Source organism: Lepisma saccharinum, chromosome 13 (assembly GCF_977018435.1).
Source record: "Lepisma saccharinum chromosome 13, izLepSacc3.1, whole genome shotgun sequence".
Taxonomy (NCBI): domain Eukaryota; kingdom Metazoa; phylum Arthropoda; class Insecta; order Zygentoma; family Lepismatidae; genus Lepisma; species Lepisma saccharinum.
Genome location: NC_139241.1, coordinates 48,834,754 through 48,856,633, shown reverse-complemented (window position 1 = coordinate 48,856,633; position 21,880 = coordinate 48,834,754). Strand labels below are relative to the sequence as shown.

The 21,880-nt window shown below is 39.3% G+C and overlaps 1 protein-coding gene across 1 annotated transcript in view; it reads left to right on the top strand.

Moving 5' to 3' along the window:
- LOC145996951 (polyglutamylase complex subunit TTLL1-like) overlaps positions 1-18,732 on the top strand; it is a 29,605-nt gene extending 10,873 nt beyond the window's left edge. The window contains exons 4-8 of the mRNA XM_083133536.1: positions 2,266-2,622; positions 9,314-9,515; positions 14,033-14,263; positions 17,188-17,297; positions 18,525-18,732. Coding sequence (XP_082989662.1) covers positions 2,266-2,622; positions 9,314-9,515; positions 14,033-14,263; positions 17,188-17,297; positions 18,525-18,672 — 1,048 coding nt within the window. The 3' untranslated portion in view covers positions 18,673-18,732. The remainder of the gene's footprint in view (positions 1-2,265; positions 2,623-9,313; positions 9,516-14,032; positions 14,264-17,187; positions 17,298-18,524) is intronic.
- Positions 18,733-21,880: the final 3,148 nt, after the last annotated feature.

Below are 21,880 nucleotides of genomic sequence, written 5' to 3'. Positions count from 1 at the left end.
TACGGCGGTGCTAGAAGTTGCCATTGAAAATTTGCTATTAAAATCCAGTCTGTCTGCGTTAGTCGCGAACATCGATACAAGTGCGCATGTGCTAACTGGCCGAGTCCACTGGCAAAATAAGGGGTTATGGTTGCAAGGGAAATGCAGAAGGGGATACAGGTTCCGTAAAAATCATCTGCCACTGAATGAACATTGAGGTTTCAAACGTCGTGGAAAAGGCGAGAGATAATAAACCACCGAATGCATACAAGTGATATACTCATCTGATTGAGTTGATTCGCACATGTTTCTGTCTACCACCCCTTTCGCATTTCGATTCGTCCAGTCCAGCTACTAGGCACGTCTCTCGCGGTCGAAAAGTAGGTTTGCAAGTAGGTTAGTGGTTTTCAAACCTTTAGAACAATCGAGTGCATCACCTTCCCCCTCCACTTTTGAGTGGCGCTTTGATCAACTTCTTTCGTTGGGTGGCAGATAACCTGCCCACTATAGTGAAGCTATGCGTTTAATGTTAGTGTTAGAAGATGTCTTCTCTGAGGGTGATTACTTAATATTAGGCTTAAAGGGGACGTCATTTAACCATATGTTGCATGATTTATATTTTGAGACGATTCTGAAAGTGATCACTTCATTTTAGACACCTCAGATGATGCCGGCCCCCGTGGCAGAGTGGTTAGCACATCGCGCTACGACGCCGAAGGTCCTGGGTTCGAATCCTGGCCTGGGTAATGGATGTTTGTGAGTGTCCATTCATCAATGTCATCATATCATCACTCATCCTCATCTTCCCAAATTAGCCAAAAGTGGCACAATAAGCGAAGTAAAATAAAGCAATTCAATCAATCAATTTAATCAACACCTCAGATGATGATCGCTTTATGTTAGACTTCTCGGAGGGTGATCGTTTCATATGTCAAACCTCTCTAAGGATTGTCGATTCATTTCAGACTTCTCGCAGGGCAACAGTTTCATTTCAGATATATATCGGAGGGAGATCGCTTCATTTTAGACACTTCAAATGGTGATCGCTTCTTGTTAGATTTCTCCAAGCGTGATCGTTTAATTTCAGGAACCTTTTTATCCCCGGCAGAAGGAAAAAAAAATGTAATCCCTGCCAGGGATGTTTTTATCTGCGCCAAAGAAAATTGAAGTGAGAATATATTATACTATTTCTTAACAATGGAACAATCACCACTGAAAAAATCATTCGCGAAAACAGTTAATTAGCATTTAAAACAATTGCACACTACCTCGCGTCAGAAGTTATATTTTTAAATAGCTCATTGTTTATTTGTTTGTTGTCGTCGGGTGCAGAGGTTTTACAAAAAAGTCCCAGAGTAACGCCGTTGCTCTGACCATTGTCAAATAAACTACTTGAAAGCCTACATCCATGGCAAGAGCTGATTTCGTCAGCTTTAAGCCCGCTTTAGACGAAAGCATTTTCCTTAGCATTTTTCTTAACATTTATGCCATGACCAAAAAGGTACCGTGTAAAGCGAAAAATCTTATGGCATATTACATGTCATTTCTCAAGGATAGGCTCGGTCCGTATCATTTTTCGTAGCGTAACCAATCAGAAGCGACCTCTAGGTCACGAGTGCAGTTGTAATGTCGGCCGTGTAAGATGTATACAATGTATCACTTCACGTTTTTAAAAGTCGATCACTATTCAACCGAGAGGAATAACGTTTCGTATAAAACGTTATTAGATACAAACCAATGGCGCTGCTTAAATACATACTTTACAACGTTTACTGTACACGTATGGAAGAATATTTTAGTTGTTTAAAATGTAAACACCGTGCACTCATCGTAGATGGTGTAACTCGACGTGCCTTTCATGCTGTATATGTTATTGCAATCGCAAAAGCTAGCCGAAAAGTTACATGAAAAGTTTGCGTGTAAAGTACTATCTGCTATAAGATTTTTGGAAGCTTTTACGTAGCATTTATGCTAGCAAAAATGCTAAAGGAAATGCTTTCGTCACATTTCTCGCCGCATGCCGTCATTGAGTTGAACGCACAATAGATATTTGGTCAAGTTTTCTCGGAATTACTAGTTCAATAGCCCTATTTGTGTATCTGTTTAGATTTCTTTGAATATAAAAATACTGTTCATAAATTACGTCTAAATGTTATCACAAGATTTAATGCCCTACCTCCCCCCGGAAATGAAATCACAAATACGACTCCTCCCACCCAAGTCAAAAAGCTTAATTCGCACACTGGTGTCCTGAAATAGGAACCAACCCTGGCTGTGTCTTTTCAGGATAATCAACCACTTCCCCACCTTCTACGAGCTGAGTCGCAAAGATATGCTGGTGAGGAACATCATACGCTACCGCAAGAAGCTGGAGTCTGAGGGTGACCCCATCGCCGTGAAGAACGACAAGGGCACCTACGTGTTCCTCGACTTCCTCCCCACCACCTACGTCCTCCCAGGGGACTACAACATGTTCCTGGAGGAATACAAGAAGAACCCGAGGGGCACCTGGATCATCAAACCCTGCGGGAAGTCCCGAGGGACCGGGATATTCCTCATGAACAAGATATCCAAGCTCAGGAAGTGGTCGAAGGAGATTCAGACGGACAATGTGCTCCCTTCAGAAGGATATGTGATATCTAAGTAAGTATTCTTTTTCCAGTTTGATTGCAAGGTGTAGTCTGTTTCAAATTCATTTTATGCTCAGGCTCATGATCGTTCGGAAGGGGAGCAAGGGGGCCACGGCCCACCTGGAAATAAAATATCGATCTAACATTATGTTTCACACATACAGAGTAACCCAAAATAGTGTTTACACTCTTTGAACGTTAATATCGGAAACACTAACAACGGCAAATATGAACTTTTTGGGGTTGCACATACCTTAAAATTATAGTGTTCATTGGGAGCAATACTTCATCTGCAATGCTATAGAACACATCGACAACAAAAGCAGATATGGTATCCACAGAATGGGAAGCACAGGTAGTGTCAATCGCATGTCTCATGTCATCCAGTGACCATATCTATGTGGCTTACAATCATTCTTCACAGTTTGCCAGAAGTAGAAATTTAACGGTGTTGAATTTGGAGATCTGGGTGGTTATTCAACACTTCTTATGTTGCTCGAAAGAAAAACTGCTCACCCCTGCCATTTTGTGTACACTAATGCTTACTGCCTGGTGGGTTGTAACAGAACTTAAATCAACAAAATGTATACATGCACTCGCACATACTCAACGTAGACATTGCAGCTTCAAATACAAAAAAAGTTCAGTCAACACTATTTTGGGACATGTATATGTATAGCTTCATTTCAGCCACATTAATTTATGTTAATTATTTTTAGGGCGTTGCAGTAAGATGATAACTTCAAACTGAAAGACTGTTTTTTGAGGGGGGAACGATATTATTGGGGAAAATGTAACTTCTTTGTATCCTCCCCTTTTTCCTTGAAAAGATATCTTGCTTGATTCTCTCTGGAAAATATCCTACGGCCATTCATGCTCAGACTAATCGGAAAAGGACCTACAATTTCAAAGCGAGATCCGAACCATGTGTCCCCTCCAATAATTTCGAAAATGAATTATTCATATACATAAAATATTGGTAGATTATTATGGTTTATCCTCACCCCAATATGATCCGACCCCCTGTTTTTTTTATTTTTATTTAGCCACCCCTTCGCGATGTCTATGTCCACAGTGCCGACCTCCGTGGTGGAATGGTTAGCACAGTGGGCTACGACGCCAGGGGTCCCGTGTTGGAATACCGGTCTCGATGTTCTTTCTGTTTATGAACTTCCTTATAAACATAAACATTAGCCTTGTCACTGTGAAGGACTTTTAATTCAATGGAAGCGTCACACTGTAAATTGTTCGCGACAACCATTCATAATGCGCAGCTCTTCGTGGATGTATCCGATTAAAATCGTGTGCAATGGCATGCGAACTTCTCTCCCTAGACATCACTTTGATCTCGATGCATTACCGATGCGCTAAACAAATTTTAAGGTATTTTTCTAACACCTCGAAAAGGAGCAAATTTGTACAAAAATTCACTCATAACTTTTTCGTGGTTAAAGATACGTCGAAAAACCTTCACCAATGCATTTCTCGTGAAATTCTAGCCTGATTTGATATATCATATCACCTCCTTCCCATTTAAAATTCTGAAGTTGAATTCAAGATGGCGGACATCAACATGGCCGCCGACCGTGCGGGTGGCGTCAATGTGGTTTCCCCTTGACCTGATAACGATTGGTCATCACCATTTCCACGTTGCGTGCTGCAGTGGCCTTGTACCGAGGGTGTTAAGTGACTTTTTGAGCCACCTTGTATAAGATGAATAAAATGAGATAGAGAACCCGAAGAATGTTAAAGTGACTTTTTGAGCCACCCTGTATAAGATGAATAAAATGAGATAGAGAACCCGAAGAATGTTAAAGTGAGGGAATGAGAGAAACATGGGAAGAGAAAACGTGAAAGAGAACAGAGACTCGGAGAAAGGATAAAGGGAAGGAGGGATGGAAAAAGGGAGAAAGAGGGATACGATAGAGAGAAAAAGAGAAGGAAAGAAATATAGTAAAAAGGGATGGATATAGAGAGTGAGAGAGAGAAACATAGAAAGAAGGATAAAGAAGGAGGAACACGGAAAAGAAAGAGAGAGAATATATAGAGAATTGAATGAAGAAGGAAGATGATAAGAAAGAAACTAAAGGGAGGAAAACAGAGAAAAAGAAACGAATGAAGGTATAAAGATGCAGAGAGATAGAGATGTATAAACAGAGTAAGAAAGAAAGAAAGGAAGACAGAAAAAAGACACAGAAACAGAGGATGAAAGAGAGATATATATATATGAAGATAAAAAGAGATAGAGAAAGCATAAGAGGAAAGGAATAAAGAGGTAAGGAGAGAGTGCAAGTCTCATAAGGGAGAATCTTAGCTTCCATGAGAAATCACGCAGAGTCTCCTGAAAGTAATTAGTACACCCGTAAACCCAGTGTAGAAAAATACAGCACGCCCGGTCGCCATGGCGCCTGAATTTTCAAAATTAGTTGTAAAAAAAATATGTATTTTGAGTTTGTTTATGAAAATTTCCATTACCTTTTTTTGAATATCAAGTACAGTATGCGTTTTTTTAATGTATTTGTGTTTTCTGTATCACGTGTACACTAAATCGGAATAATAAACATGCCATTATAAATGTTTGTAATGTTGCTAACCGAATTTTAAAATCTGCTGTGATATGGCAGGGAAGACCACTCCAGAGCAAAAATGAATTACAATCTTTACCCAATATTGTTTAAATTAATAAATTAAATGTTTTAGATCATATTTCATAATGTGTAGCTTTTTCCTAGTTGGATTTATGACTCCTACTACAGGCCCGTAGCTAGAATTGATCTCCAGGGGGGCTCACGGCCGTAAACCAAGTCAATTTTTCAGAAGTATAATAGTATTAAATGAAGGTAAATTATGTGTGAGGGGGCATTAAGTTAATATAAAATATAAAATTTACAAATATTAAAACACTATTTTTTTCCTATATATTTCAAAACATTTCTTGAAGTGTTAATTGACTGCTACTGATATCATCTCTTACTAAACACTCCATACCACTTTTGATGATACAGATATTTCTGCCATAAAAGAAAGAAATGGACAACATTCAATCATAGTGCCTACCGTACATTCCACCCCCGGCCGAAGCAATAAAACCCCTTCGTTCTCAAAACTTGGGGACAGATGTGGAAGGAATGTGGATGATGACATCAAAGTCACAGATTTCTGTCTAAACAGGAGGCCGCAACGTACAGATAAAGAAGCTTCCCTATGAAAGAGCTTTCTAAAGTCTAGAGAATCTTCTAAATACAGTGCTCAAAAAAAGTTTTGCATATTCAGGGTTTGTGATCATTTTATTGTACTAGATACATGGAATCATATTCAAGAGTACAGGGGAGACATACAAACAGAAAGAAAACTGTGCAGCCATGCAGAAGAAACAAAATCACACCAGAAGCACAAGATTGAAAGTGTGGGATGCGAAACAAAAAAGAAAGGCAGTGTAATACCGTGTACCTACGGCTCGCAGGCATGCTTGGGATCAACAGATGGGAGTTCAGTACCGTGTATAGCCACCTCGAGCCCGAAGGCATGCTTGAACACGACGGGGCATGCTAAGGAAAAGAGCATTCAACTTCTCCTGAGGAAGACTGTCCCACTTTTGAATGGCAGCCTCCCGCAATTGCACTTTGTTCACAGGAGGATTTTCGAGGCTGACAATTGCTCGCTTCAGGAGACCCCATGCATGTTCCACGCAGTTCATGTCTGGAGAATACGCTGGCCACACCATGCGTCGAATGCCGTGCATATCAAGGAACTCTTGAACCACTCTGGCTCGATATGGTCGAGCGTTATCATCCACCAGCTTGAAGCCATCCCCCCACAGAAACCTGCTACCACGGGTTCGAGAATAGCGTTTCTGGATGAAGGGCTTGTTCAATCTCTCATCTGATCGTATCCAAACCCTTATGCTAGGGATGTGACGAAGCTGAAAATTTGCCGATGCCGATGTACTCACCGATTATTTTTGGAACCGATACCGATGCCGATATTTAACCGATTCCGATACATAAGACTATTTAACGAAAATGGAATGTTATTTTGAGAATAACAAAAATAAATTTCCTTTAAACACTTATATTTGCACATTATACACATACATATGTATTTTCAGAGATTTACCATTAGTACAAAAGCAGTTCTTATTAGTCAAAGGACTTCCTGTTCTTAGTAATGGAAGTTCAATTCTGTAAGATTCAACTTTAAAAACATGAGTTTTTGCAGCACTTCTAGTGTTGGGAAAAATTGAACATTTCTCGTACTGAAAATATCCTAACTTGGCCAGGAACTTGTAAATTTTTCCCATCCCAAACGTCAGGATTAAAAAAAAAGTCCTAGTGCCATTCCGATCAAAACCTTTCTATCCCTCACATCCGATAGTCAAAGTGAAGAAAGCATCGAGAATTAGCCTCTTTTAATTCGATTATTGGACAATTTCTGACACTTCGGAATCCCGAAATGTTGGGAAATTATTTCCCGAAGTCCCTGAACAGATTTTTCGGAATCACACAACTGAATGCTGATTAGGGATCACATGAAGCGTGTGAGAATAGTCGGGACGAGGAAAATTCGCAATTTCCTGACTAAGTGGGAAAATGTACGAAATTTTGTGAACCTCGGGAAATCTCGAATTCTACACGTCATTTTCACCTTAAGTGATTATTTTTGCATATCTGGAATAATTAAAAACAAACAACTTCCGATAAGTTCCAGATATTTTCAATGCAGAATATGTCGAGAATTCACGAATTTGTAAAACGAACTTTCGGTATTTTCCGACTGCTCGGGATCCCGAAAAGTCAGGAAGCCATTTCCCCAAGTCGAGATCGGAAGGGAAATTTTTTCCCGATCCCAACTTTTCGGGATCCCGCACACACCAAGAAGAGGGCCGATATTACACTTTATCTGGCACGAATGACAACTTGACTCGAGTTAGTAACACTGGTTACATACATAGGTTCATACTTCATTTTATAACCTGTGTATTAACCTTTTTCGTCTTACGGGATACGTGCTGTTGCAATGTATGTTAAAATTAGATTATATCATTAAAATAATGTTAAATATATTTTAGTTGTTGGTGCAAATATAATTTGGCTTAGCATTTGCTGATTGTCCAACCTAAAACACATTAATCATAATAAAATGGAAAGAAGAACTGTACACAGAAGCTGTCGGAAGCAAGTCGGTATGTGTTTGTGAATACGTTCATCACCGGTACTGTACTTTAGTTGGTTTTCTGTTTTTTATGTGAACATTATAAGCACAGTCTCGGATTTAACTCAATTTAACCTAATTTTCAATAAATCTTACAAAATTAAAATATAAAACTTCTTTCAAGGTAAAACTCTAGTATAATCGGTACCGGTTTAAATATCGGACTTTTGCCGATGCCGATGCCGAAGCCGATGTGTCAATTTCGGCCGATATTCGAACATCGGTAATCGGCTTCGGTACATCCCTACCTTATGCTTTTGCTTAACGGGCGCAAACTGATGGTGACCTCGTCTGTAAAGAGCGTATGCTCCCACTGTTCCTGACTCCATTCACTGTGCATTGTTGCCCACCTTACACGGTCTCTCTCATGGTGTGGATTAAGAGGAACCTTTGGTATGGGTCTTCTTGACGTCAATCCTTCTCTCATGAAGTCGATTCCGCATTCGCTCCTGAGGCCTTCCGCAGATCCTGGCACAAACTGGTAGCAGTTGCAGTGGGTCTACGACGTGCCGAAATCACCACGTACCGATCTTCCCTGTGTGTTGTTTCGCGTGGTCGCCCTGTCCTTGGTCGATCAGCAACTGATTGTGTCTCCCTGAACTTTTTCCACACTCGAGAGACATCACTTTCGCTCACTCCAACATGGGCAGCGACGTCCACTTGGCGATATCCCTCTTGCAGTAGCGTTACAATTCGAATGCGGTCCGTAGCAGAAATGGTTGCTCGAGGCATGTTGCCCTTCGTTTTCCACCCGCTGTCTGTGCAGTTTCCAACTAACAAGTGTGGATAAGACACGGACAATGCCTCCCATTGGGCTGCTTTCAAATCTGCTCAGGGATCATGTGGCAACTACTGCCCTCTATCTGCTGAATATCGAACTCACTTGGGGCATTATGTCGGTTTCTGTCTCGGGCATTGCTCACATAATGAACATTGTATACCTTTTGGGGATATTGTGACTCAAACCGCGTGCAATCATAATATGCAAAACTTTTTTTGAGCACTGTACTTGCCGTTACTTAGGCTTCAGCTCATGAACGAAACAAGATGAACGAATGTAAGAGCTGGTGCTTATGTTCTGTGAATTTACTCTTCACCAAGTTGTGAGCAAAATAATATCTCCTGTCTACATTCTCACTCTTCACTGGAAACAAATTATACAAAATGTTATACAAAATAGTTTCACGTAATGTCAAGGGGCTGGCAGCAGAGCTTCCCAGGTTCCTGCCTGGCTACGGATCTCTTACACCGTATTTGAAAAAAAAAAAAAGAAAAGTGGCTCCTGAGTCCAGTTTTTCTACCCCTGCGTAAGTCCAGGCAAAATGAAATCCTCTGCGACGCGCTTGAATAGGAGATAGTTTCCATCACTTTCCCCACGGATAGATCCATAAGGAGAAACACGGAAAGTGTGATGAACATGATGGTGGATAATTTGCTTGCTATGACATTCATCGCCAGCTGTTCACATTTCAGGCTACCTTGTTTGCTTCCAGGTACATTGCCAACCCTCTGTTGATGGGAGGCAAGAAGTTCGACTTGAGGCTGTACGTTCTGGTGACCTCCTTCCACCCCCTGAAGGCTTATCTCTTCAAGCTGGGATTCTGTCGCTTCTGCACCCTCAAGTACGACAAAAGTGTTCACGAGCTAGAAAATATGTTCGTCCACCTCACGAACGTGTCTATTCAGAAGAACGGGGTAAGTCAAAAGTGCATTATATTCGGAACATCTAGAGCCGACTGTCTATCAAACCGAAACTACGTACAGTGTAGAGTGTGGGTAATAGGGTTGGCGATAGGTGCTGTGTTCAGATGGCATCAACGACTCGCTTGCTGATTGGAGGCTTCGGGAGTTATGACTCGCTCCCAAGCTGCAAATGCGGAAGCCTAACTCCCTTGCTATAGGCGATGCCAGTAAAATCCTTTCACCTTAGCATCCACATAAGACAAATAGATTCCCAAATTTAACCATTTCTCCACGTTACAATTTTACAAGCTACCAATATAAGTGTCGTAAAGTAACTGTTCATAACGTTACTTTTGTTGCTAAAAAGTAACTCTGTTACGGTTGAAGCTACTTACTTTAAAAAATACCTATACTCTGTCCCTGGAATCTCTGGAACGAGCGAACGAAAACGAGTCTCTGCGCAAGTAGTGACGCGAGAGGGCGCGACCAATGAACACGTGAGAGGGATCGGGATTGCGTGGAGGAGGAAGAGCGACTTCTGCTACCAGCTGCTTCGCTTGCCCACTCGCTTTCTCCCCTTCTATACCGTTATGCGTGGCCTTGCTTTACATATTACCTGGATATTGTTCAATTCCTTATAGAAATAACTGTTACCTCCAAACATTGGCCCTTTCTATGTATGATTTTAGTTTTAAAACCGGTAGGAATTCAGGATGCTACAAAGAGAAGACGAAATATAGTAGTGGTCTCGTTTCGCGAGTGAGGGAACCTGTACTAGATCTCGAGGAGAAAAGTTCGGTTTCGGTAATATCCCTACAACTTGCTTTGGGACTTTTCCTTCTCGCACCTTCTGGCTATATTCGAAACGAGTCTCTCGTGTGACGTTACTGTCTTCCACTACCTTGTGTGTATAAGTCAAGAATTACGTCGTACGTCTTTATAAAGGCCAATATTTTTATATACAGTATGTTCCGGGAGTCTGTCGGAGCAAAGCAGTGCGCGCTGCTGCAGACTGGTAGCTGAAGAGTTGTTCCTCCTCTCCACGCAATTCCTTCCCCTCTCACCAGTTCATTTGTCGAACTTTCTCGAGTCATAATTCGCAGAGGACTTGTTTTCGGGCCTTGCTCCGCATACTCCTGGGACAGAGTATAGACAAAGTTAAAGCTATCTACACTGTACATTGCAATATGCCGTGAAGGCATATGGGGGGATGCGGAAATAGGGCTCCACACGTTCACAATCTGGTTGTGGAAGTGGTGTGATCAGCATCGCGCTCCAATTGCCTTTATCTCCAGGGTTACCCTCAGTACCCCATTTATTAAAGGTTGATTGAACCCCAGAGACGCTTTATGCAAGGATATTCTGGAAACATTTCCATTTGAAATCACTCCCTGCGAGGCAGTCAGACTCCCTGCTGACTGGGCTACCACTCTAAACATATAGACTTCTTCTTCTTCTTCTTCTTCTTAAGGCATTACAACTTCATATATTGAATTTTGGACCTTATCAACAATTTGTCTTTCCTGTCCTGGATCCAGCTCGTCCAATTATTTTCTTTCATGACTTTTATTATTTCCTCTTCCCATCGTTCCTTATGCCTGCCTAGGGCTAGTGTTCAGATTGTTTTCCATTGATAGAAATGGTGCTCTAGTATTATACGGACTACCTCATTTCAGACGAGGAATGTCTACGTTGTTGGGTTAACTCTGTTGGGTTAGGTTTTATTAGCATAAATACACTGAACATTTATTATTTATGCTAATAGAACCTAACCCAACAGACCTAAACTAACAGCGTAGGCATTCCTCGTCTGAAATGAGATAGTCCGCATAATACTAAAGTACCATAGATTTTTTTCCCTACTAATCTTTCATCGGTCATTCTACGTATTTATGTGCCCAAACCACATTAATATTTGTGATTCAATAAAGTTCATGATGTTCTATTCTTTTTTTATTTTGTTGAGTTCTTCCTTGGTTCGTATTCTTCACGTACCATCAGGTTCTGTCAGAGGCCCATTTAAGATTTTTCCTTAAAATATTAAGAGTTTCTGTTTACAGGAGTCTTTTGGGTGTCCACCTTTCACATGCAGGTCTTATTATGATTGATTGATTGAGTTGGTGTTTTAAGTCCACTTTATGCACGGTAAGGCTAATCGGGATTGGACCTACAGCTTAAAGTGGGATCCGAACCACTATGAGCCTCCACCGGGTATCGAACCCGGGACCCAGGTCTTATTATGGTATGATAAAGCCTCAATTTAGTTGATTTAGATATTAATTTGCTTTTGAGTAGAGCTAAATTAACGAAAAATGATTTATTGCCCATAATACCTTATTTCACCGCATAATAGTCGCAAATTTTATGCCAAATTTTTGTGCAAAAGAGTGGAATGCGACCATTATATGAAGCTTTTGTTTTTAGAAAATTGTATTGGCGGTACTTAAAAATAATTTATTACTAAACCGTTTTTCGTTAAAGATTAGGATGCACGGAATACTCGCCTTTGACGCCAGGGGTCCCAGGTTGGAACCACGGCTTGGTCGTGGGTATTATATGTGAGTGTCCCTTCATCAATCTCATCATATCATCACTCATCCTCATCTTCGCGATGAACCAAAAGTGGCAGAAAAGCGAAGTAAAATAAACCAAATCAATCAATGAATCAAGCACGTTATATAATGAGATTTGGTTGCAATGCCTTCCTTTTCCGTTTTTCAAATGTTTCTATTAATCACTGAAATATGTAGATAAAGTGTACTAAATGTGGGCCTCTCGTTTGTTTTGCCGCATATCAAGGAAACCGTCAAGCCAAAATAAATTGTACTTAGGCCTGAAATAGTTCGTTATGTGCTTATTTAGTATGTCTCCTCCCATAGCGAGAAAATAATGACTTCATTGTGAAAATCCTTTTTTTTTCTCGATGAGATGCAATTTTGAACACTGGGAAAAAAAGTGAGCCCCCTTAAATTTAGTACAATTAAAAACAGCAACAGTCCTCCTCCGTAGCCGAGCGGGTTAAGGCGTTCACTCGTCTTGAGATCGTTCGCTGCGTAGGTTCGAATCCGGCTCTGGTCGGAATTTATTCGGCCTACGTATAGGGCCGGTGGCAACCCACCATCGTGAGGAAATTGGGAAGCTCCGAGGGAGTGAGCGTAATCCGGTCGAGAAGACCTACTATAACGGCTGGGGATACGTCGGGCTGACTATTCCAATACTGGTTGAATCACGATCTCCACGCTTAGAGGTGACGAGAGAAAGTGTGGGAGGGAGACCGGCAGTCGGTAGGTATGCCCAGGCCCTTCATGGGCTGTTGCGCAAAGGATTATTATTATTATTATAAAACAGCAACAGCATTAATTATAGTGATAAAGCTGAAATACAATACATGGAATGTTTTGGAATAAAATAAAACGTTTTCTGAATGTTTAGCAGACTGTATCACAAGAAACTTTAAAAAAAAGATAATAACCTGAAAGAAAGAGAAGAATTGAATCTTCAAAGAAAACTCTCGAAGTATCACATACAGTAATCACTAGGCTTAGAATTTTCATGACCTAGCATATTTTTTTTGCTAAGGGTGATGTGTTCCCAAAACGTATAGAAATTCATATTATGAAGAAACTAATTAAGTTAACGTGCTTTTTAAGGGCATATTTGGCCATTTTTGCGAGATATAGCATATTTTGATGGATTTTCGGTCATATTGAGCATATTTTTGCATTTTCAAGAAATATACAGTTATTTTCGAAGTGTATTCGTTCTTACTCCCATGTTTGGTCGAGAGTTGTTTTTTTTTTTTTTTGACTGTAGCAAAATCTTTTTCATTTTTATTTGAAAATTTAGAGAAAGTATTCATTGCGCATTGCAACTCAGGGCCAATAAAGTGAACTAAAAATAGTACGTATGTGAAAATAGCTCAGCATTTAGATATTGATATTTGAAACTGTCCAGTTATAAGGGCATATTTTTCAAACTATAGTGATTATTTTGTAAAATTATAGGTCATAAGAGCACATTTTATTTTGCATATTTTGGTGATTTTTAGGTCATAAAGATGCCAGCTCTAGTAATCACAAATACAAATGTCTTCGTCATGGGGCCATAAGAGCACAGAACACTCTGGGACGACGTGGGGGCTCACTTTAGGAGCACACGTGATTATTTTTTTCATGCAAATTTTTTCTCACGCATTCTCGTTCATTGCTTACGAATTGCATACAAAGATAGCTCCTATACTTAGGATTAAGTACATAGAAGACTTGACGCACTTATCTCTCAAATGACCGAAGTACGGCAATTGATTGGAGCCAAAATCACTCACGAGCTGATTGGAGAACAATAGACGCAGTAATCAAGATGGGGGCAAGCACTGCATGCGACAATAACGTAAGCTACCAGCTCCATCCATGCATTTCCGCCAGGCTACAGCATCATCAAGAGCAGAAATGTAGTTGTCCCGTTTTAGGACGTGGCCCGCATTTGGTACACTCCCTCTAATATAATTAATTCTTTCCCTTTTTCCACAGCCAGAGTACAACAAGATGCACGGAGGGAAGCTAACGACTCAGAACCTGATGCTGTACCTCGAGAGCACCAGAGGAAAGGAAGTCACGGAAAGGCTCTTTAAGTCCATCTCTTGGCTCATCGTCCATTCGCTCAAGGCAGTCGTTCCCAAGATGGCCGCTGACAGGCACTCCTTCGAAATCTACGGCTATGACATCATCATTGACAATAATCTTAAGCCTTGGTTAATTGAAGTGAGTACAGAGTTATTCACTGGATTATTTCTCTTGTAGTCTACGGTTGTTACAAGCATAAAAACATGTTTTTGTTGTGACGTTTCAGGAGAACACACGCTCCCTTCATCAGACTTTTTTAATATTTTTATTAAAGATACAATTATAACAATTGTTTCAAATCTTTAAAAAATAATCAGTTATATAGGGTTTTCAAATAAGAACGATATGATTTTAAAATGAAATAAAATGAAAACTATTTCAGATACAACGAAACTTTTTATATTATTTTGAAGCATAGTTTATTACATTATGTTTGGAATAACACATCATTTAAGTGTCCATCTCGACTTTGTGCACACGAGTGAATTCGATGAACCCAATTTTCGATGACTTTGTGCAATAACTCGGGCCTAATGTCACGAATGCAGCGTTCGATGTTCAATCTTAATGCATCAAGGGTTCGTGGTCTATTTGCATAGACTAAAGATTTCAAATAGCCCCACAAAAAGCAATGTAAAGGAGTTAAATCACAACTTCTTGGAGGCCAATTAACAGTTGCATTTCTTGAAATTATCCTTTCGGCAGTGTGACATTTGGCACCGTCTTGTTGGAACCACATGTCCTCCAAATTAATTTCATCTAAATTTGGCCAGAAAAAAATCTGTTAACATAAATCGGTACCGCTCACCAGTCACTGTAACTTCATCTCCTACCTGGTTTTGGAAAAAGAATGATCCGATGATGTCACCATGCCATAAAGCACACCATACAGTGACCTTTTGCGGATACAAGGGCTTCTCGTGAATCTCGTGTGGATTGTTTTCACACCAAAAACGACAATCGTGTTTGTTAACATAACATATCCACTTAACCAGAAATGAACTTCATCTGAGATGATAATTTTTTGCCCAAAATTATGATCCGTTTCAAGTTCAATAGAACGTATATTTTCATTTTCTTTAATAATAACCAAACTGTCTTGAAGCGTGTATTTAGCCATGATGAATTGTCACAGTATACTAAACACAAATGACAACTAGTGACAGTTATAACATTTGAAGCATAGTTGACAGTTCGTTTCAAAATCATCATCCCCTTTTACAGAGATTCTTGATGTTTTCAGTTACATTGAATTTTAAATATGGTGGCGTACTCCACTTGTGAAAAAGAAAACTCCATAGTGGGTCTATGATACCATTTTCATTATTAAATTTATTCCAGTGTTCTTCCGCAATAAGCCAAGCTTCCCAGACATTCAAATCACTCTTTTCAAAACCCTTTTCTTTTTAATCATCATATGCTTCTCCTCGATGATGTGAGCTGACAAACCCGTTCGTGCATTTAAATTTATAATGTCCGTAGACTACAAGAGTAATAATTCTACAATGTAAGCAATGCGTGCATACAAAAAAAATATTCACTGAATGTTTCTAGATTCCCGAACAAAATCTTAATATTACAAGAACAATTGTTGTCACAGCTACCAACCAACTTACGAGATATTAAAATAGAAACTAGTAGGAACAAATTGTAACCTAACCACAATAACAGTAACAGCCCGTGAAGGCCAATGCCTACCTACCGACTGCCGGCCTTCAACCAGTTACGGGGTGACGTGTGGTCAGCACGACCACAGACAAATGTATTACATTTTGTCTGTGGCATGACCAACCTCCAGTCGTTGTAAGTTTTCATGACCGTGTTCACAGACAAAGGTAATACATTTGTCTGTGGTGTTACGCTACTCACTCGTAGCTCCCTAATTTCCTCACGGTGGTGGGTGGCCATCGGTCCCTACACAGGCCGAAATCTCAGGAGAAAAGTTGTTACGCTTCCCTCAGGAGACTCGAACCTGCGCCCGTTCCTAAGCCAGAGCCTTTGTCCACACGGCCACGGTGCGGAACTAAACTAACTGTACAATCCTATAAAATGTATACAATGAATGAAGAGAACCAACATGTAATTGTTAACAGATATAAATGTAATGGCTCCCCGATGGGATAGTGGCAACGTCGTCGCCATGTAATAAAAGGGTCCCGGTTTCGATACTCGGTGGAGGGACGTAGTAGTTCGGACCCCATTTTAAACTGTAGGTCCAGTCCCGATTAGCCTTTCTGTGCATAAAGTGGACTTAAAACAACAGTTCAAACAATATAAATGTAATGGAAACTACTGTAATGAAAAAAATACAAAAAAAGAGCTTAGCGCACAAGAACGAGGAATCGTAATTTTGAAGATATGACATCCTGGTTTATTTATAGGTACCAGGACAATAAGCGCATACCCCTGAAAGTAGGCGGGTGGAGGCGGGCTTCTTCAGAAGGTTCCACTGTTTTAGTTTGTTTGTTGTTTTCTTAACAAGGGCAAGAAAAGAGTCGGGGAATAAGTAATTTGCTATGTTTACTGATGTTATATTTACCATATTTTTCCCACACCGAAATTATCTAAAACTCGCAGCCGCTTCAGTATTCACAAAAAAGGTTGAGACTATAATAATAATAATAATAATAAAAGCGAGACTCAAGTTGCCGGACATATCTGCCCGTGTTCAAATGTTCAAGATGGAAAACCATGCAGTGGCACACAAAAGCGAATCCACCATTTGTAAAATGCTTCTGCTCTGAACAATCATCACCAATGGTGACCAATCATTTTGTTCGTCGCCTATTTAAAAAAATATTTTGTCATTTTAAACACACTTCTTTCTCTGTGACATTACTGAAGGGCACAAAATGTCGAGTTAAATCATTTATCAGTTAATACAAATAAACAGAATCTGATATGCAACGATAAAAATTTTGAGACACGTTTAGTCAATTGAGTATCAGTGTCTATTTTCGTTCATTTCACAACTATTGTCTGTGATACATGACTTTTGTGTTTAAAAATCTCGTGGTTTGTTCACAAGAATTTTTTGTATACATGTTGATTTTTATTTACAGGTAAATACGTCGCCATCGCTGGAATGCACGACAGTCAACGACCGTGTACTGAAGTACAAATTGATTAGCAACGTTTTGTCGATAGTGCTGCCGCCTACCGGCATTCCAGAGTAAGTATGTTCTTTTCATCACACGGCTAAAGCTTGTATACCTAATGTAACTTTTATATGAATCATCATATCTGATAAAATGATTCCGTTAGTTTCAATCAGAGCCGTAACTAGAGATTTCTGCGTATAGAAGAGACTAGATTTTGATGTCCATCCATCGAATTCTCCCGCCATTCCTATTGTGGTTGGGACAAATGTTGTTCTCCTATTTCTCTGTTCTATTGAGTAATTTACAATGCATTACTATTAAGTGTACTGAGTATAATTATCACAGCATACAGATAATTGTTAATACGAGGCGCGTCCAGAAAGTAAGTTCCGATGGCGTCCGTATGCGGCGCTAGTGTTCGGAGCGCGCATACTTGCCAGGCGCTATTTTCATCATGTTTTATTCTACATCCTGTGTTGTTTTAAGGAATGGAATTCTCTTAATGAGAAACAAATGTCATCTGAATGCTAGTGACAATGATTCTTTATTAGCATGCAATTGCCTATAGTGCTTTTACCTATACAGGTATGTCGTAGGTTCAATCGATATCATTGATTTGGTTTACTTTACTTCGTTTTTTTTCCTTCCACTTTTGGTTAATCTCGAAGATGGGCATGAGTGATGATATGATGAAATTTATAAAAGGGACACTCACAATGCCCCTGCCCCTATCCAGGCAGAGATTAGAATCGGCGACCCCTGGCGTCGAAGCGGACTGTGCTATCAACTAAGCCACGGAGGTGGGCTGTTGTAGGTTAGATTCCGACCAACGGCAAATATTAATTTATTCAACTGAAGACGAGAGTAGAGATGATCTCTCGAACGTATTGTTAGAATAAGTATAGCAGATGTCATACACACATATGTGTGTGCCTGCGCGTGTGTGTGTGTCTATGTAGGCTACATCTATTTTTCTTATTTTTGTCTCTCTTCTGCCACACTTTTAGTTCATTGCGACGACGAAGATTAATGATAAGATGGAATTGATGAAGGGACGCTCAAGGGAGAAACCATCCCAACCAAGTCAAGATTCGAACGCCGGTAAAATCATGACTACCTTTCGACGCAAGGTGCCACCGAATGAACGTATATACTCCTATGTATACTATATTCACACACGCACACATCCCAACATTCCTAAGGATTTTACACCCTGATCCCGAGGATATTGAGTTGTCTACGATCTTTCTTGGGAGTGATTTTTCGGCGTAGCTAACACTATTATTTTTCCTTCTCAGTATAAAATGGAACAAGATACCCTCTACTGATGATCTGGGTGACTTTGAGCGCCTGGTAGACGAGGACTTGTTGGGAGCGGAAGGCGATTCCTATTTTGCCGGCAAGTGCCGGCCAAGCAGCTGCTCATCTTTCAGACAAAATAAATAACTTTTTTGACCATATTCTCGCTTTGATTTGTACAAGTTTTTCTCGTCGTAGATTTTTCCTTGGATGAAATTAGTTTTAAAATGTTATAAGATGAATATACGTTACTTATAAATATTTTGATTTTTTCATTTCTAAAATATGTATCAATGTGTACTGAAATTTAATTCTATTCTTCGTAGTTGAAAGAAAATTAGACAGCACTACAGTCATGTTCATATAGTACATACATTTGAATACAATTGTGTAGAACTATGAGATACATGATGACTGTAGTACAGCGTTTCTCAACCGCCGGGCCGCTAGAGGTTCTCCACCATCATCATTAAATTCATTATCATTTTTCCGATATAATAATAGATTTTCCAATTAGTATTCACTGGAACATTCCGGTGTTCAAAATGCAACACGTCAATGTAAATCAGAACTTACCAAATTAATATAATGCTGTTGGCCAGAGAAAACTACACGATGCCATTAGACCCAGCGGTTGACAACTAATTTTAACTTAATTTTAAATTTGTCAAGAAGCCTAGACAATATCGAACTACTACTATTTATGATTATATTATACCATACTTTATTTATCATCACTTAATTTCAAGAGAACATATTATTTAATTTATAAAACTTTAAATGTTATAGAAAATTATTTCTGAGTAAAAATTCACGGGATCAGGGCATCTACCTTTAAAAAAAATAATTTGCAGGGCCGTGATCTCACGAAGGTTGAGAACCACTGCAGCAATACCACAGTGATGGGGTCAGTGGCGTGCCCAGGATTTTCGAAGGGAGGGTATTACGTGTACTTATTTTTGTAGTCAATCCACAATTTGCTATCTTTTCCTGCCTTTAACGTTCTTTTTTTAGGAATACTGGGCCAAAGAGAGAGTTATGACTCCCACCAACTCCCCCTTTGGTACGCCACTGGATAACACACGCCATGACCCCATCAGTTGAAGGATTCAGGGAGAGATAGTGAGAAGCCATATTTACTTTCACCACACATTTTCAAGATATTTCGAGTTGATTGATGGATTGGTTTGGTTTATTTTACTTTCCGGCCGCGGTGGCTCAGTCGGTAACGCGTCTGACTACCATGCTCAAGGTCCCGGGTTCGATCCCCGGCCGGTTCAAATCCGGGAACTTTTCTAACGATGGAAGCGGCCCCGGCGCCCACCCAGCGTCGAATAACATGGGTACCTGGGGGAAACCCTGGGGGGTAAAGGCGGTCAGGGGCGTGATGCTGATCACATCACCCCTACTCACGACCGGATCAAGGAAGTGTGGGGCGTTACCCCCACACCCCCTATACGCCTTCATGGCGTAGTGCTATGCACAGGGGAGCACTTTACCTTTTTTACCTTTTTTTATTTTACTTTCCATTTCTGGAGATTGAGTGAAATTACCTGAAAAGCAGTTACATTACAAGCATTATCCAGACAAATGTTTATTCCATGGGTTACACTACAATGTACAGTGGTTCCATGAGTATTACAGTGCAAATTGTCCATCACCATGTTCGTGCACTTTATTTGACCCAATGAGAGCTTCGAGAATTAAAAGAAAACTCAAAACAAGCTGCTGACAACTTCTGCACCAGCATACATGAAAATCCATCGCTTAAAAAAAACACATACGATGTAAGAGAAAAATTAATGAAAAAAGTGATGGACAATTTGCACGGTAATACATATGGATCCCACTGTACGAGAGGCAGAATAAATTTCGAGTCGAAATCAAGATTTGTGGATTAGAATTAGGTTATTTTTACAATGAGTTGTAATTGAATTTGTCTTTTCAATACATTAATAATGGAATGTCTCTACTATTCTGCACGTTTGTCTTTTACTCGAATTGGTGTATCAAAAAGAATTTGCAGATAACAAAAGTTTCGTACAAATTTTATAAATTGATTACTCAGAATCAAGTAATTGACTCTATCCAGATATACAATTTATATATCTGAAACAGATATACAAAATATTATGTAATCATGGTGAATTGAGTCACGGATTATAATGAATCACATAATGAATTGAATTTATACTATCAAAATGTAAGAGGTATTAATACTAAGCTTAATGATGTATATCTAAGTATTCTAAATGAAAACTATGATGTAATTGTTTTTACAGAAACTTGGCTTTCCAATGTTATTAACAACTGTGAATTTATTGATACTCGCTATGCTGTATTTAGGCAAGATCGGTTACATAGAAGAGGTGGTGGCGCATTAATTGCAGTAAAGAGTACTTTGAGGACCAAGAACATTGAAATAACTATAGAAAATATTCAGATTGTTTGTGTTAAGATAATAACTAGTGTTTCTTCCATTATAGTGGTTACAGTTTATTTTCCACCTAATACTAAATTACAAATTTACAATATGTTTTTTGCCAGAATGGAAGAGCTATGTAATATACATTCTTGTGGTCTGATTATTGTAGGAGATTTTAATATTCCAGAAATTGTAGATTCTAATTACGACTTAGAAAATGGTTGTCCTCTTTCCTTAACATTATTTAGATTTTTAAGTTTACTGGAATTACAAAGCATAAATAATGTAAAAAATAACAACGGAAAAACGTTGGATTTGGTACTGACCAACTTGTCTAACAATGTCGTAGTTAATCATAACTCTTTCCCTCTTCTAAGCCCTGATGCTCATCATCCTCCCTTATCACTTCAAGTCCACCGCTTTTATGACAAAACTATTCATAATGTTAAGTCACGTTCTATTTATACATATGATTACCGTAATGCTGATTTTTTCAATATATATAGAAATCTTAATCAAACTGATTGGAATCCTTTAACATTATTTAAGAATCCCAACGTAGCATTGGACTACTTTTATGAAATTTTAGATAAAATTATTCGTAATAATGTACCCATAAGGAAGCGTAATAAGAGAAAATCTTACCCGCCTTGGTTTACACTGGATATTATAAGATTACTTAAATATAAAGAATATTATAGACATAGACGTAAATTGTCAGAATATAACCAGAAGAAATTTGTTGAATTACGCAGAAAATCAAAATCTATGATAACTAAAGCTTACAAGATTTACATAAAGAATTCTGAAGAATCCATAAAAAATAATCCTAGGTCTTTTTGGAGTTATATTAAGGGTAAAAAGAAATCAACTAATAATCAGTGTAGTCTAACCTATAATGGAGTATTACTTGACAATAACAAAGATATA